The 17854-nt window shown below is 47.0% G+C and overlaps 1 protein-coding gene across 2 annotated transcripts; it reads left to right on the forward strand.

The window, feature by feature from the left end:
* The first annotated feature begins 493 nt into the window (after positions 1–493).
* On the forward strand, positions 494–6781 carry Fcgr1a (Fc gamma receptor Ia). Of its 2 annotated transcripts, XM_012948880.2 has the most exons (6): positions 494–577; positions 868–888; positions 2165–2422; positions 3710–3958; positions 4659–4943; positions 6350–6781. In XM_012948880.2, the coding sequence occupies exons 1-6, from the start codon at positions 541–543 to the stop codon at positions 6583–6585; spliced, it is 1086 nt and encodes a 361-aa protein (XP_012804334.2). In that variant the 5' UTR covers positions 494–540; the 3' UTR covers positions 6586–6781. The 2 variants fall into 2 exon arrangements, with proteins under 2 accessions (XP_012804334.2, XP_044994446.1); XM_045138511.1 differs by lacking the exon at positions 868–888 and having other exon boundaries at positions 535–577.
* Positions 6782–17854: the final 11073 nt, after the last annotated feature.

Here is a 17854-nt window from a genome sequence, read left to right on the forward strand (position 1 = left end):
TAGAGTGAGACCCTACCTTGAAAAACAAAAAAAAAAAAAAAAAAAAATTTTGAAAAAAAATGTTACTGTATCTCTCCATATGTCATGCAATAGGACACTCGGCCTGTATTAAAAGGGCCAAGAGTAAATGCCTTTTTCGTTAAAGATGTCTGTAGAGTTGGGAGTTAATGCTGAGATTTGTCAAATAGCCCTTTCAAAATACTTGTGAAATACCTCCCCCAAAAAATAAATTGATCTACCTAAAAAGAAAAAAAGAATTAGGACATGGTGGCTCTTGCCTGGAATATCTGCACTTGGGACATGGAAGCAGGTGGATCGGGAGAATTCAAGAGTTCCAGGCCATCCTTGGCTACACAGAACCAGAAGGAGAAAAAAAACAAAAAAACAAAAAAGATGGATATATTTCCCAGAAAAGGAACATGATGAAAATGGTCCGAAATGGCAATTTCCTTCCTCTTTTCTAATCTTGCTTCAGAGCCTCCAGTCGAACCTCGTCAATGTCTTGCACGTTGCAGACTTTATTAGCAGCTTGGAGGTGACATGAGGCTCCTGGGGGTGATGACTCTGCTCCTCTGGGGTAAGTTGGGCTCAGAGAGGGTGGCTAGGAGGTCTGGCTCTGCGGAGACCTTGTCCGCCCTTGGCGTACTGGGCAGTGGGGTGAGGGGTGGCTTCTGGTGACATTCAGCCTGGAAGCCTCATGTCAGAGTTGAAATTCCATCAGTCACTGCTGGTTTTGCAGGGAGAGGGCAGACTCTCAAGAGACAAAGCTGGGGCCTGTGCGTCTCCATTAACTCTGCCCTGGCAAGCCTCCTTGTCTCAGCCTCTCCCCCTCACTGCCTGACATGGGTGCTCTCTGGTCTCTTGCAGGTCCAGGTGGTGGGCAAGTGGGTGAGTGACCTCTAACCCAACATCTCCTGCTCCCGAAGGGTGGGTTCCATTACCCCAAAGAGAGGCAAAGAAAGACAGGGAGGAGCAATGGTCCCAAAGTCATATTAAATCTCCCATATTCATTTGAAGGTAAAGTGCTTGGATGCACAGAAAACAGCAGCAAGGGGCCAGATTTCAGAAGCAGAAAGCAGCTCTGCTGGCTTTCCGCACACGGCTTCCAACCCGGCTCCTGCACAGGAAGGCTGAGTCGGGTTTTTCCACTGCAGGGAGCCAGGCCCACCAGGGAGGCTGCAAAGGCGTGAAGCCTCCATTTCCACTTCTGGAAAGTGATGACGGCCTGCGTTTTACCCTCAGCTATACCCAGGGCAGGGGCAGGGCTCGAGGCAGTTTGTCCTAATTTTTGTTGTGTTGTTTATTTTTGAGATGGAGAGAGAGAGAGGGAGGGAGGGAGGGAGAGAATAGGTGCCTCCAGCCACTGTAAATGAACTCCAGATGCATGCGTCTGGCTTACATGGGTCCTGGGGAATTGATCCTCAAACCGGGGTCCTTAGGCTTTCCAGACAAGCGCTTAACTGCTAAGCCATCTCTCCAGCTCATTTGTTCTAATTTGAAACCTTGCATCACACCTGACAGACAGATCGGAGGTGTCATCAGCAGGAACTAAAACCCCAACACCCCAGGCTGGGATTTCATAATATAAGCAAAACTTTCTTTCTTTCTTTTTTTTTTTTTTTTTTTTGTTTGTTTTTTCGAGGTAGGGTGCCACTCTAGTCCAAATTGACCTGGAATTCACTATGTAGTCTCAGGGTGGCCTCGAACTCACGGCGATCCTCCTACCTCTGCCTCCCAAGTGCTAGGATTAAAGGCGTGCACCACCACGCCTGGTTTATAAGCAGAACTTTCTACTGAATGTTCTGGACATTTCAAGGCTGGCTTTCATAGGTCCCCACTTACCCATTTTTCCAAACTAATCTGAATATACATTTTTTTTTTCCTGTGTGATCTTCACAAAATCTTACAATCACTCAGAGCCCTCACCCCTGGTCTTTTTTCTTTTTTTTTTTTTTCAATTTATTTGAGATGCAGAGAGGGAGAGAAAGGGAGAATGGGTGCGCCAGGGACTCTAGCCACTGCAAACAAAATCCAGACTCATGTGCCACCTGGGTCCTTAGGCTTCGCAGACAAGTACCCTTGATTGCTAAGTCATCTCTCCAGCTCAGAGCCCTTCCTTTTAATCCACTTTATTTTATTACTTATTTATTTGTCTATCCTTAAGCCAACTCCACAAAGGCAGTGATCACCTTGCAGCCTCCATGGTCCAGTGTGTTCCAAGAGGAAAATGTCACTTTGTGGTGCAAGGGGCCCCAGCGGCCTGGGGATGACTCCACACGGTGGTTTCTCAACGGCAAAGCCATTCAGACCTTCACCCCCAGATACAGCATCATTGCTGCCAGGGTCGATGATGGTGGCGAATACAGGTGCCAGACAGGTCTCTCAATGCCAAGTGACCCTGTACAGCTAGAAATCCACAGAGGTAAGTGAGGAATGGAAAAGGAGGGCTGGAAATCCCAAAGTCTGTCTCTCTCTCTTTTTTTTGGGGGGGGGGCAGATATGTGTAAGGCTTTATCTGAATGTAAATTTCAGTTCTAAGTGATTTGAGGTAAAATTAAATCCAATACTCAAATTATCAAAGCCCTGTGTACCAATAATACCCCAATAGGGCAAGCTATGAGAAGGGCAATGCATAGTAAATGGTAATTTAGACAAATTTACAATAAATAATACTTCTTCCTCTCACCCCCAAATACTAGCTCCACAAACACTTTCCATAGAAGCAAATGTTAATACATGAAAACGTGAAAGTTGGGCTTGCTGGAGCATGCTACATGCTGTCATACCTGCTGACTTTAATCACTTAAAAGAATGTTTGGCCGGGCGTGGTGGCGCACGCCTTTAATCCCAGCACTCGGGAGGCAGAGGTAGGAGGATTGCCATGAGTTCAAGGTCACCCTGAGATGACAGAGTTAATTCCGGTCAGCCTGGACCAGAGTGAGACCCTACCTCGAAAAACCAAAACAAAAAAAAAAAAGATATGTCCCTAAGGCCAAGTTTTGGCCTCCTTATAGCTCCTTCACTGTATGCAAACTTTTTTGGTTTCAAAATCACCACTGTACCTTCCAAATATACAATATGTCTCCAGCACTAGCCCAGCAAGTTTACATACTTCTCAACAATAGAAAAAATTTGTTAGGTTGCAGCATAATGGATTTTCACATTTTCCTAAAATATGAATCATAATGGCAGCCCAATTTATAAACTACATTAATAAATTCTTTGCATTTGATGTCCTTAGTGAAGGTAGTTTTGGCTATTTTTGTCAAACACATGGCATATTTCATATAGATACTTACTGATTACAATATACTTCAGTTTTGCAGCTGACTTAAAATTGTCCTCAAAACGATTTACCTACTAACAAGTAATTCTTCATCTCCTTACTGGCTCCCCAAAGGCATATCATGAGTAATTTGTAGACATGATTTCTTTTTTTTTGCCAATAATAGCTTTGGTGGACTATTATAAAAAGCATACCTTATAAGAGTTTTATTGTCAGTGTATATGGAATTTCATCTAGACAACTAATGAAAACTACCACTCTATGAGGGTGTATCAGGAGCAAGTTCCTGGGTGTGTACTTCCTTGAACGCACTACCGCTGTGTTCACATGCATGTTTTCAGACAAAATCCTCTTCCGCTACATAACAGCAAGGAGTTTATATACGTGAAATACTTATGCAAACATTTTGAGTATGTTTTTCAGACTGGCTGCTACTCCAGACTTCCGGCAGAGTCGTCACTGAAGGAGAACCTCTGACCTTGAGGTGTCACGCTTGGAAGAATAAGCTGGTGTACAAATTGCTTTTCTACCGAAATGGAAAACCCTTCCAGTTTTCTCAAGATCCTGAACTCACCATTCTGAGAACCAACGTGAGTCACAGTGGCGTCTATCACTGCTCAGGCATGGGAAGACAGCGCTACACGTCAGCAGGAGTGTCTGTCACCGTGAGAGGTACTGTCTGTCTCTAGGTTGCCGCATTCTCACCTACCAGGGTCCAGAGAGATCTCGCAAGAGACAGACACCCAAGACAAGTTTGCTAATTTGAAAGTGGGGGAACTCTAGGGGACTCTCTGTCTCAAAGAAACAGAGGCCCCAAACCTTAGCCCATTGTGTTTATTTTTATTTATTTGACAGAGAGAGAGAGGCAGATAGTAAGGATGGATGCACCAGGGTCTCTAGCCACTGCAAACAAATTCCAGACACATGCGTCGTCTTGAGCATCTGGTTTACATGGGTCCTGGGGAATTGAACCTGGGTCCTTAGGCTTTGCAGGCAAGTGCCTTGACCACTGAGCCACCTATTTCAACCCCGAAATAATAAACACTCAGGGAAACATGCACTATGTCAAGACACTCTCCTCATCAGGATGTGCGCACGCTGACCTATGAGGCAGTCCCCAAATGCCTCTCTGCTGGAAATAGAAAAATATTTAAGGCACTTGCCTGCAAAGCCAAAGGACTCAGGTTCAATTCCCCAGGACCCACGTAAGCCAGAAGCAAAATGGGGCACATGCATTTGCAGTTAATTTGCAGTGGCTGGAGGCCCCAGCACTCCCATTCTCTATCACTCTGTCTCTCTCTCAAATAAATAAATAAAATATTAAAAAGAAAACTGACTAACATTAAAAGTTCCCCACCAACTTTCTCTTTAGAGCTATTTGCAGCCCCGGTGCTGAAAGCGTCCTTGTCCCTCCCCGCCCCCGAGGGCAGTCTGGTCACCCTGAGCTGTGAAACACAAGCGCTCCTAGAGAAGCCTGGCCTGCAGCTTTCCTTCTCCTTCCACAAGGGCAACGGGACCCTGAGGGGCAAGAACACTTCCTCAGAGTACCAGCTGCCAAGTGTTAGAAGAGAAGATTCTGGATCCTACTGGTGTGAGGTGGCCACAGAAGACGGAAGTGTCATCAAGCACAGCCCTGAGTTGGAGCTTCTGGTGCTTGGTGAGTTCGGACGATGGAAAGAGCCAGGAGTGATGGCGTTCGCCTTTAATCCCAGCACTAGAGAGCCAGAGGTAGGAGGATCACCATGAGTTCAAGGCTACCCTGAGACCACACAGTGAACTCCAGGTCAGCCTGAACTAGAGTGAGACCCTACCTCGAAAAACAAAAACAAGCACAAAAAATTATTTATTTGCTTATATTTTACTGTACTTATGTATTTGCAAGCAGACAGAGAGGAGAGAGAAAAAGAGAGGAAGAGAAAGACGGAAGAGGAAATTGGCTGCACTAGGGCCTCTAGCCACTGCAGACTAACTCCAGATGCATGTGCCACTTTGCGCATCTGGCTTTTACGTAGGTGCTGGGGAATTGTACCCGGGTCATTAGGCTTTGCAGGCAAGCACCTTAACCACTAAGTCATTTCTCCAGCCCCCTATTTATTTATTTATTTATTTATTTACTTATTTGAGAGAGAAAAAGAAAATGGGCACCCAAGGGCCTCTAGCCACTGCACCTGAAGTCCAGATGCACGTACCACTTTGTGCATGCAGCTGCACGTGGGCCCTGGGGAAGCAAACTCAGACAGGCAGGCTTTGCAAGCAAACACTTTGAACCAGTGAGTCATCTCTCCAGCACTTCTTCATTTGCACTCACATGGTGAGTCTGCTACCATGTCTTTTTTTAGACAACATATGACTACTTGTCTGTCTCTGAGGTAGAAGTTTTATGAACTTCAAACAAAGACTCTTTAGGGGTTAGAGAGATGGCTTAGCAGTTAAGGCACTTGCCTGCAAAGAAAAGGACCCAGGTTCAACTCCCCAGGATCCATGTAAGCCAGATGCACAAGGTGGCACATGTGTCTAGAGTTCATTTGCAGCAGCCAGAGGCTGTGGTGTGCCCATTCAATCTTTATGTGCCTATCTCTCTCTCTTTATCTCAAATAAACAAGAATAAGAATATATTTTAAAAAAGACTCTTTAGGACGGGTGTGGTGGCACACACCTTTATCCCAGCACCAGGGAGGCAGAGGTAGGAGGATCACCGTGAGTTCAAGGCCACCCTGAGAGACATAGTTAATCCCAGGTCAGCCTGGGCCAGAGTGAGACCCTACCTTGAAAAACCAAAAAAAAAAAAAAAAGACTCTTTAGGAGAAAAAAAATATATTCAACTCAGACTCGCTTCAGGCATAGAAATAGTAATTGTCTGAAGTTAAGGAGTAAGTCCCCTGACAGAGCCCCAGCAGTCTGTCCTGAGTACCACAGCCTGCCAGGAGCCACTTCCTTCCGGCCCCCTCAATTTACCAGGCCCCCCCCAGGTGTCTAGGGTCTCAGTCTTTTCCAAATGTAACTTGCCTGGATCTTTCTGGTTCCTAGATACTATCTGTTCGCTTTGTCTTTTTTCTCTTCCAGGTCCCCAGTCACGAACTCCTGTCTGGTTTCACATCCCTTTCTATCTGACAGTAGGAATAATATTTTTGGTGGACACTGTGATCTGTGTGAAAATATATAGAGGACTGCAAAAAAAGAAAAAGTGGAACTTGGAAATCGCTGTGGCCTCTGATCACGACAAGAAAATAACTTCTGACCTTCAAAATGATAGGCAGTTTGAAGAGATGAAGTGTCGGGAACAAGATAAATCACAGTAAAAAAAAAAAAAAAAGGCAACACTGGAAAAGCCCCAGGAAACGTGCAGCGCAGCCCAGGGGTCGGCTGTGGACCTGGACAGCCCCACCCCGTCCTGTCTGCGTGAGTACCGAGGCATGATTTTCCAAACGTAGAAAGACACTAGAACTGTAGGCCCCGCGCCATACAGCTGTTAAATAAAGCAAACATACGAGCTGACTTCCGTGGAGCAAAACAATTGGTAATCAAGTGATTTGAAGTAAGACCTAAAGGAATCTTTAAAAATGTGGAAGTTATGGGCTGGAGAGATGGCTTAGTGATTAAAGCATTTGCCTATGAAGCCAAAGGCTCCAGGTTGGATTCCCCAGTAGCCATGTCAGCCAGATGCACAAGACAGTGCATGCATCTAGTTTGTTTGCAGCAGGTGGAGGCCCTGGCGCACCCATTCTCTCTTTCTCTCTCTCAAATAAATAAATCAATTAATTTAAAAAAATGTGGAAGTTAGCTGGGCATGGTGGCACACGCCTTTAATCCCAGCACTCGGGAGGCAGAGGTAGGAGGATCACTGTGAGTTCAAGGCCACCCTGAGACTCCATAGTGAATTCCAGGTCAGCCTGGGCTAGAGACCCTACCTCGAAACACCAAGGGAAAAAAAAAAAAGTGGAAGTTAAGTCACAGCAGGAGTTTTGTTTGCACATGAGGTTCAGCCTTATGGATTAAGGAATTAAGAAGTGTGGGCAATGAATCCCATAGGAAAGATCTCCCAAGACTGGTGAGAAACCATCTGTCCAGACTCTGAAGCAGGAGGTGTCTCCCATCTTCTCAGGAGGGAGAGCTCTCAAGGAGGATAGGACTTCAGAGGAAGGGCTTGCCAGGGGGAAGAAAGGGTGTGGGTGGGGCAGATGTGGCTATGCATAAAGCTCTGGGACGGGAGAAGTGTGGACAGGGCCACTCATTGTGAGAGTTCACCAAGGGCTTCCTCTTCGGGATTTGCTGCCCACGCACGTCTCCCTTGTCCCCTCCCCTACCAAGGACTTCTGTCAGCAGCTAGCGAGTGTGGTCAGCAGAGTGCCCAGTCCCTTGCCTGCCTCCAACCCAGAACGCAGCATCTCTCGCTCAAGGGCCCTGTCTCAGCAGCCTGCATGCACTGCCCAAGCCAAACAGGGGTACAAAGGCATTTTAATAGTCAAACAAAACAAAACAAAAACCCAAATAACAGCTGGGCATGGTGGCACACCTCTTTAATCCCAGCACTCAGGAGGCAGAGGTAGGAGGATCACTGTGAGTTCGAGGCCACCCTGACACTTCGTAGTGAATTCCGGGTCATCCTGGGCTACAGCGCAAGACTCTACCTTGAAAAACCAAAACAAAACAAAACAAAGGCATTTTAGCAGATAGAGGATTATGTGGCCAGGCCGGCAATGGTCACTCTGGAGTATCCTCACTGGGCTAGCTAAGGCTCGTCCAGCCTGCACCATCCAGAAACGAGCTAGAACTGGGCTGGGACTCAGGCTGAAGTCACAGTTCATATGCGTGTTACGTAGGCACAGTAGCCACAAGAGGAAGACCATGAGCCCAAGAAACAAGGAGAGGATTCTCTTTCCACCCATTATCAGTCTGAAGGACCCACTGAGGGCTTGGTGCTTTCTATTCCTGCAACCCTAGGTTCTGCCAGGTTAGAATAGAGGTCCTAATCCCCAAAGGGGTCATAATGTAACAGAAGGCTCATTCAGTTAGAACCCTTAGCTGATACCAGAGTTCTTAGGAGACAGGAGAGGACTCAGTGACTTGGCAGGTGTACTAGCCAGGCTTATAGAACCGAATGAATGAATTATACTTAAAAAATATTTTGAGAAAGAGACAGATAAAGAACTTCAGATGCATGCACCACCTTGTGCATCTGGCTTATGTGGGTCCTTTAGCTTTGCAGGCAAGCACTTTAAACAATAAGTCATCTCTACAGTCTTAGAATGGGTTGTATTAGAGGGGAATTTATTGGATTAGTTTATGGCAGCCCAACAATAGCAGTTTCCATGCCTGAGTCAAGGAATCCAGTAGTTGCTCAGTCTACAAGGTTGGGTGCCTCAGTGGTCCCAATCTGGCTCTGAAGGTCTGGAGGCTTCCTAGAGAACCGCTGGTCTTCAGTCCACGCCGGAAGGCAGCGAGGAGCACCAGCAGCCAGGTGACAGGGGAGGAAGGGGTTATTTTCTCCAAGAGCCTCTGTGGATAAAGCCCCCTATCCTAGTGAGGCCACCCACTCTGGGGAAAGGGCCCACCCTGGGGGAAGGATTCCTCCTTCAGTTGATCCTTCTTGGAAGCAACCTCAGAGATCCACTGAAGAAGAATGTCTGTGGATTCCTAAACAGATCAAGCTGAAAACAGAACTTAACTATCAGAGAGGGGTAACTGGTCATGGTCACCGGTCGGAGAGGCAGTGCTGTTACACAGTAGCACTGGTTAAGAGGAACAAGTGTGAAATCCAGTTGCCCTATGTGGGTGCAGCATATTCTACCCTTGCCCAACGGGAACTTTAAGTGAACACACAGCAAATGCAGACCCCGAAGGACTCACTGACCAGGCATTCAGACCCCTCAAGGTCCACGTCATGCCACCAGGTCAGCCTCTGAAGCAGTAAGTAGCAGGTAACCCCAAGTCCAAGGGCAGCAACAGGAAGTGGCATTTATCCCCAAAGCCCATGTTTTCTGTCAGGAGGAAGATCTAAAGGGAATTCTGGAAGAGAAGCTTCCCAAATATCAATGGGGAAGTAGATGCAAATAGCACAGGAAGGCAGATATATGCTGCTCAAAGCCCTTTCAAGAAAAGGACTGGGGCTCGAGAGATGGCTTCGTGGTGAAGGCACTTGCTTGTGAAGCCTAAGGACCCAGGTTTGATTCCCCAGTACCCATGTAAGTCAGATATACAAGATGGCACATGCATCTGGAGTCCTTTGCAGTGGTTGCAGGCCCTGGCATGCTCATTCTCCCATTCTCTCTCCAATAAATAAATAAAATGCGAAAGAAAGAAAGGAAGGAAGGAAGGGAGGGAGGGAGGGAGGGAGGGAGGGAGGGAGGGAGGGAGGGAAAGGAAAGGAAGAAAGAGAGAGAGAGAGAGAGAGAGAGAGGGAGGGAGGGAGGGAGGGAGGGAGGGAGGGAGGGAGGGAAGGAAGGAAGGAAGGAAGGAAGGAAGGAAGGAAGGAAGGAAGGAAGGAAGGAAGGATGAAAGAAAAAGAAAGAAAGAAAGAAAGAAAGAAAGAAAGAAAGAAAGAAAGAAAGAAAGAAAGAAAGAAAGGACATATGGGCTGGGAGATGGTTCAACTGTTAAAGGTTCTTACTTGCCAGGCCTACTGGCCTGGGATCTGGTTCACCTGTACCCACATAAAGCCAGAGACACAATGTTACACATGTCTGGTGTTCATCTGCAGTGGCTAGAGGCCCTTGGTGTGGCCATATTCTCTGTCTTTGGTTTTTTGAGGCAAGGTTTCACTCTAGCCAGGCTAACCGGGAATTCAGTATTTCAGGGTGGTCTTGAAGTCACAGCACTCCTCCTATCTTTGCTTCCCAAGTGCTGGGATTAAAGGCATACACCATTATGCCCAGCTCATATTCTGATAAATTAATTTTTTTTTAAAAAAGGACGTGCCTGTTGCTAGGCCTGATGTCATGTAGCTGTTAGCGTCCTCATGTCTGCTTCAGTTCTCTAAGCCACATCCGTCCTGTGTTGGGCCTTGAGAGGCCCGGACTCGAGGCCTAGTGGAACTTCCTGAGCCTAAGCTAAAGTTTGGTGACCTGTCTCTGGCCAGCTAGGACTCAGCAGGGCGCCAAATTGCCTCTGGCCTGCTACCTCTGCAAAAAAAGTTAGAGTTCCCGCGCGCGCTTAGAACCAATCATTTCAAAAGTCACGATATGCTATTGGCCCTTACACCTCATCCTTTCCTGAGACACCCCCCCTCCCCCGTTCTCAATGCTATATAAACACCCGCCTGTAACAATAAAGTGAGATCCTGCTTGGATAAGTCTCCCGACTCAGTGTGGTTTTTCTCCGGTGCCTAGAAGAGGGACTGGGTCATCAACACTCACCATCCCGTTATCCCGCTCAGCCCCAGGAAGAGACGGCTTGACGGCTCTCCCACAGCCCCACCTGCCGGGGAATCCGGCAGTCCTGGAGCATCCTGCACCTAGATAAAGCAGGCATTCCTGTGAGCACTCATCCTCTAGGGCTCTTCACCAGGCCGGTTAGTTTTGTTGGCCTTGAACTGCCATCTGATTGTCCTGTTACCCAGTCCTGCTTCCAACCACAGAAGCTCATCCCTGGCAAACTGACTTTTTGTTGTTGTTGTTGTTGTTTTTCGAGGTAGGGTCTTGCTCTAGCCCAGGCTGACCTGGAATTTACTTGGTAGTCTCAGGGTGGCTTCAAACTCCTGGCAGTCCACCTATCTCTGCCTCCTGAGTGCTGGGATTAAAGTCATGTACCACCTTGCCCGGGGGGAACTGATGTTTCATATACCTCAACAATCATTTCTAGTCTTTGGAGTCTAAGACCCCTTTGCTCTTTGCATGTGAGTGCTGTGCATACGTGTATGTGTGTTGGGATGTGTGCGCGCGCACGTGCTTAGACCAGGACTTGACATCAAGTGTCTTCCTCAGTTGCTTTCCATGTTGTTTTGAGATGACAAGGGCTCTCACTGAGCTGGATGCCAATCTAGCTAGACTAGCTAGCCAGAAAACCCCAAGAATCTCACCGACCTCCCAGCACTAGGCTTGTAGCCATACAACACTGCACCTGGCTTTTCCGTGGGTGAGGGGAGTTTGAAGCTTGGCCCTCACGCTGGAGTGGCAAGTGCTTTACTGACAGCCATTGTCTCAGCCTGCAGACTTTTTACTTTTGGGGGACACAGTTATTTCAATAGAGAACAATTACAACAACAACAAAAAAAAAACTGGTAAAGCCAGGCGTGGTGATGTACACCTTTAATCCCAGCACTCGGGAGGCAGAGGTAGGAGGATCGCTGTAAGTTCAAGGCCACCCTGAGACTCCATAGTGAATTCCAGGCCAGCCAGGACTAGAGTGAGAGCCTACCTTGAATAAAAAAAAAAAAATCACATCTCATGCCATTTGATACAGGAAAGTAAAATGTGATATTCCTGAATGTTCTTTTCCCTCTAGCTGGGAGCACATCTCTTATTTGTTTCTGATTGTACTTTTCTGAATGGGTGACTTGCATATTAAGGTCAGGATATGGAATCTCACTGGTTATAATTAGACACAAAATACAAGCCTACCATTTTTAATGTTTTTTTTTTTTTTTTAAAAGGCGCGGGCTTGAGATGGCACACCAGGGCCTCCAGCCACTGCACTCCAGACACCTTGTGTACCACCTTGTGTGTCTGCCTTACGTGAGTTCTGGGGAGTTGAACTTGGGTCTTTGGGCTTCACAAGCCCGCCATTAAAATTTTTTTTTTATTCATTTGGTGGGGGGAGAGAGAGAGAGAGAGGGAGGGAGAGAGGGAGGGAGAGAGGGAGGGAGAGAATGAACATGCCAGGGCCCCTAACCACTGCAAACAAACTCCAGACATATGTGCTACATTGTGCACCTGGCTTACATGGGCATTGGGAAATCAAACCTGCGTCCTTAGGCTTTCACAGCAAATGCATTAACGGCTAAGCCATCTCTCCAGCCCAAACCTGCCATTTTTACTGGCAGAAATCAAGACACAGATGGTCTTGCTCACTAATGGTGAACAAAGCTCATGCAGAGCACAGTTCTAACGTCATTCCACTCCCTATTATCAAACTTCTGCGAGCTTTTGATTTTGACAGTTACTTGCATACCAATGATTTTTTTTTTTTTTTTTTTGAGACAGCCTCTCATTATGTAGAGCAGGCTGGCCAGAGCTAGTTGTATGAGCTCCACCCAGCCACAAACAGGATGTTAAATCACAGTGAACATAATCCAAGAAGCTGGAAATGCCCCGTGAACAGCATAAATGTTATTGCAGAAGCACTGGTGTTATGCAGAACAAAACAACAAAACAAATGACTCCCCGCACAAGAACGGTCTCCCACTGCACCATTCCTTATCCACCCGTGACTCCGTCTGTTTCTCTGCATGATTTCAGAAAGGAGATGAGACATTACTTCTGACAGACCAACCGCATCTTCAAAGAAAAAGGAATTCGTCAGCTAAACTGATGTCTAGAGAAACTGTTTCTTGGGCTTTATTTTTAAAAAGGGATTGGATACTTTCACTTCATGTTTATATTTTTTATTTGTTTGCAGCTCCGCTTGCTGTCACTTACCGATCATTTCACTCTTCCCAAGAAAACGTGTTACGTTAGATTCTATTGCGAATAATCCACCAGGCGCACACACAGTATTTTGCGCCCCATAGCTAGAAAGGCTCTGAGCTTGGCTGCCCGGCGGCGCCCTCCCGTGGTCTCCAGAGTACATTGCAGCCCTCGCCAGCCGCCATTGCGCAGTAACGGGAAGACGCACCTGCCGGACTCTTCCACAACCTCTGCCCCGAACCTGGGGAAAACCTGTTTTACCAGAGCTCGCAGGGACGCATATGAGCCCTAGAGTGAGTGGGGCTGCAGCTGCGGCAGGTGGCGGGAACAGAGGGCCGCGACGGCACAGCGAGCAGCGCTCCACTCGCGAGCGCCCTGGGAAACCGCAATGGGACGGCTCGCCAGCGGCGGGCGGCAGCAAGTATCGCGAGAGTCAGGAAGTATCGCGAGAGGCCGGCGTGGGACTGCCTCCGAGTGTGCAGCCGCTTAACGTCTCCCTAACCCAAGCCCTTGGGACCAACGCGTTCCGTTCCGCCCCGCCGCGCCTCGGCTGTCCATTGTGACGCTCGCTGCCGCCTCGGAGTCCACCCACTACTGGCCGACCCGGAGAGACCCACCGGTCATCGGCCGAGGAGCGTGCGACCGCCGCCGTCCTGTCCCTCAGAGATGGCCTCCCTGCTGTTCCGCCACCCTCAGATCAGGAAGGGAAGGAACCTGGGCCAGCGGAACAAGCAAGCCGGGCGGCAGGGAGCCCGTTGGATCCTGGACCTTTTCCGGAATGGGAAGTTTTCCCAGCACCGAGAAGAGACCTCCCCCACCCCAAGGCATTTGATGGGGAGGAAAGTGGGTCTTTATAGTCATAATTCCCAGAGCCGGCAGACACCCTGGGCCTCAGCCTTGGGAGGGTCTTGGGTTCATCCCGTAATTCGCAGTGCGGTGTCCGGAATGGACAGGTTTGGAGCTTTACAGGCAGTTGGAATTGTCACTTTCCAGGCTTGCTGTGGAGAAGCCCACTCATCCGAGGACCACAGGAGCAGTCTAGGCTCATTCCATTGTACCTAGTGTTCCCTAGCCTGAGGAAGTATCCTGAAAAGGGATCAACTGGTTTGCGTTAAAACAGAAACAGGTGCATCTATTCTTGACCGTTCATGACTCAGTGCTTGTAGAATTTATGGATTTTCCCCTAGGAGGGTCTCAGAATGAGCCCAGATATTCCAGGTGACTCTAAACCCGAGAAGAGACGGAATGGAGAAGGTGTTGCTGGCGTTCAAGTGGTTTGGCACCAGATTTACCTGGATCCTGACCCAAGGACTACAGAGAGGACAACAATGGAAGCCAGGAAACCAGTTGGTAATCCAGAGGAGAGAGAATCCACAGTGTAGCAGCGGAGCTACTGAGAATTGGTCATTTTTGAGATATTTGTAGGAAGTACCAATAAAGCTTTCTGATTTACCTGACGTAGAAAATGTGAGAAAGAGAAGGAAGCAACTTAAAAGATTTTGGGCCAGGCGTGGTGGCACACAGCTTTAATCCCAGCACTCAGGAGGCAGAGGTAGGAGGATCGCCATGAGTTCGAGGCCACCCTGAGAATACAGAGTGAATTCCAGGTCAGCCTGGGCTAGAGCAAGATGCTACCTCGAAAAACCAAAAAATAAAATAAATATGGAGTAAAGACACTTGAGTAAGAAACTCAGTCTTCTGCTTCCTCTTTTCATCTCAGCATTACACTAAGTGCATATTACTCAGTGCTTCAAACTTAAAAAGATAATCAGTTGTGGAGAAAGGGAGTATTTGTGGTGAAAGGCAGGAAAAGGAGACATATCTCCAATATGCTTCCCTTAAGCCAGTGGTTACATTCACTTGTGCATTAAAGATTCACATGGCATTCAACAGGACTTCCCTACCGCCAACATCAGCTAACACTGAAATGTTTATTGTCAAGTACTAGTTCAAGGATCTTTCATTTATCCCTCATAAAAATCATTGTGGGGCTGATGAGATGGCTCAGTGGTTAAGGCAAAGCCTAACAACCTGTGTTCAATTCCATAGTATTCAAGTGGAGCCAGATGCCCAAAGTGGCACATGCATCTCGAGTTCATTTGTAGCGCTGGAGGTCCTGGTGCATCCATTCTGTCTTCTCTCTTTCTCTCAAAAATAAAAGGGGGCGGGGCTTGAGAGATAGCTTAGTGGTTAAGGAGCTTTCCTGTAAAGCCAAAGGACCTTGGTTTGATAACCCAGGACCCATGTAAAGCCAAAAGCACAAGGTAGCACAAATGTTTTCAGTGGTTTTGTTTGTTTTCAGTGGCTGGAGGCCCTGGCTTGCCCATCCTGTCTCTCTCTTTCTCAACTAAGTAAATAAATAAAAATGTTCAAAAATAAAAACAACAACAAAAAACATTGTGGGGTGGAGGAAGATGGCCCACTGCTTAAAGGTGCTTGCTTGCAGAGCTTATCAACCCAGGTTTGATTACCCAGAACCCACATAAAGTTTGCCCTGGTATGCAAGAACATATCATGCACATGTACAAGCAAATTAAAAAATACTTAAACCAGGCATGGTGGCACATGCATTTAATCCCAGCACTCAGGAGGCAGAGGTAGGAGGACTGCTGTGAGTTCAAGGCCATCCTGAGACTACATAGTGAATTCCAGGTCAGCCTCAGCTAGAGTGAGACCCTACTTGAAATCCACCCCCATAAAAAAAAAAAAAAAAAAAAAAACATTGAAGTCAGCAAGTCAGCATTACTATTATCCCAGTGTTTTTTTGTTTTTGTTTTTTTTCTTTTTGAGGTAGGGTCTCACTCTAGGTCACACTGACCTGGAATTCACAGTATAGTCTCAGCAAGGCCTCAAACTCACAGCAATCCTCCTACCTCTACCTCCTGAGTGTTGTGATTAAAGGTGTGTGCCACCACGCCCAGCTATTATTCCAATTTTAAGATGAAGAAACAGATTTAATACTCATCCAGGCTGGGTATGGTGGTTCACACCTTTAATCCCAGCTTTTGGGAAGCTGATGTAGGAGGACCACTGTGAGTTTAAGGCCAGCCTGAGACTACAGTGAGTTCCAGGTTAGCCTGGGCTAGAGACCCTACTTCGAAAAAAAAAAAAATAAGGGCTGGAGAGATGGCTTAGAGGTTAAGCGCTTGCCTGTGAAGGCTAAGGACTCTGGTTCAAGGCTCGATTCCCCAGGACCCACGTAAGCCAGATGCACAAGGGGTGCACGCGTCTGGAGTTCGTTTGCAGTGCATGGAAGCCCTGGCGCACCCAGTCTCTCTCTACCTATCTGCCTCTTTCTCTCTCTCTCTGTCACTCTCAAATAAATAAAAATAAAAACCAAAATAAAATAAAATAAAAGTTGACAACCGTGGGAAGATATAACTTGTGGTAGAGAATTTGCCAAGTATATGTGAGATCCTGGGTTCAATTCCCAGTAACACACACACACACAGAATACTGTGTACATTCAATCATATAACCTATATACAAATATGAAGGTGGGCATGGTGACTCTGCCTATAATACCCACACAAGAGGGGCAAGGTTATGCTCAGCTTGGACAACATGAGACCATGTATCATAAAGTAAATAAAAAACTATGTAGCAGTTAATGTGTTTGCCCCTACCTCGAAAAACATAAACAAACAAAAAGAGGCAGATAGAGTGTACTAGGGCCTTTTAGCCAGTATAAATGAACTCCAGACACCTTGTGCACCTGGCTTTATGTAGGTACTGGGGAATCAAACTTGGGTCTGCAGGCAACTGCCTTAACCACTAAGCCATCCCCTCAAGCTCAGGGCCCTCAAAGTTGTATTCATTGAATTAAAATTATAGTTAGTAGTATTTATTTGAGAGAGAGGGAAGGAGGAATGGGGAGAGAGAGAGAATGGGTACGCCAGGGCATCCAGATGCATGGCCCACCTTCTACATCTGGTTTATGTGGGTCATGGAAACCAAACCTGGGTCCTTTGGTTTTGCAGGCAAGCACCTTAATCATAAAGCTATCTCTCCAGCCCCAACGTTGTTTTTCAAGGTAGGGTCTCACTATAGCCATGCTGACCTGGAATTCACTGTGTTGTTTCAGGGTGGCCTCGAACTCATAGCCTCCCAACTCTGCCTCCGGAGTGCTGGGATTAAAGGTGTGCACCACCACACCTGGCTAAGAGTTGTATTCTTAACATACTTTCTGGGGGTTGGGGAGGGACAAAGGTCATTTAGAATAATTTCCATTACTTAAATCTTGATATTAATATGAAAACGTGAAAATTTCAGATATTAAAGTGACACAGACAAAATCTACAGAGGGGATGAGACATAGGTGCAATGCTACGTTGACAGGCATATATGCTAATTAGCACACCTCCAGCAGCTGCAAATGAATTCCAGGACATATGCCACTTTGTGCATCTGGCTTACCTGGGTCCTTTGGCTTTGCAGGCAAGTACCTTAACCACTAAGCCATTTCTCTAGCCCTTATATATACCAGCCCATATAGAATACCAGTAACAGGCCGGGCGTGGTGGCGCACGCCTTTAATCCCAGCACTCGGGAGGCAGAGGTAGGAGGATCGCCGTGAGTTCAAGGCCACCCTGAGACTACATAGTTAATTCCAGGTCAGCCTGGGCTAGAGTAAGACCCTACCTCGAAAAACCAAAAAAAAAAAAAAAGAATACCAGTAACAGTGGTTATTTTTTAAAATATATTTTATTATTTATTTATTTGAGAGAGAGTGTGTGTGTGTGAATGGGTGCTCCAGCCACTGCAAACGAACTCCAGATGCAAGCGACCCATTGTGCATCTGGCTTATGTGTGCTGGAGAATCGAACCGGGATTGCAAATGCGTTAATGGCTAAGCCAGCTCTCCAGTCCCCCCAAGTAACAGTTTTTAATTCTCCTTCGCCAAATGGGTGACATACAAGTACCTGAGGGTTCTACTGAGTCATAAACCCTGCAAGATGAGGAGACGCCTTACCGGATGCAGACTGTCTCCAAAGATCTCATTATGCTA

This window comes from Jaculus jaculus, chromosome 19 (assembly GCF_020740685.1).
Source record: "Jaculus jaculus isolate mJacJac1 chromosome 19, mJacJac1.mat.Y.cur, whole genome shotgun sequence".
Lineage (NCBI taxonomy): Eukaryota > Metazoa > Chordata > Mammalia > Rodentia > Dipodidae > Jaculus > Jaculus jaculus.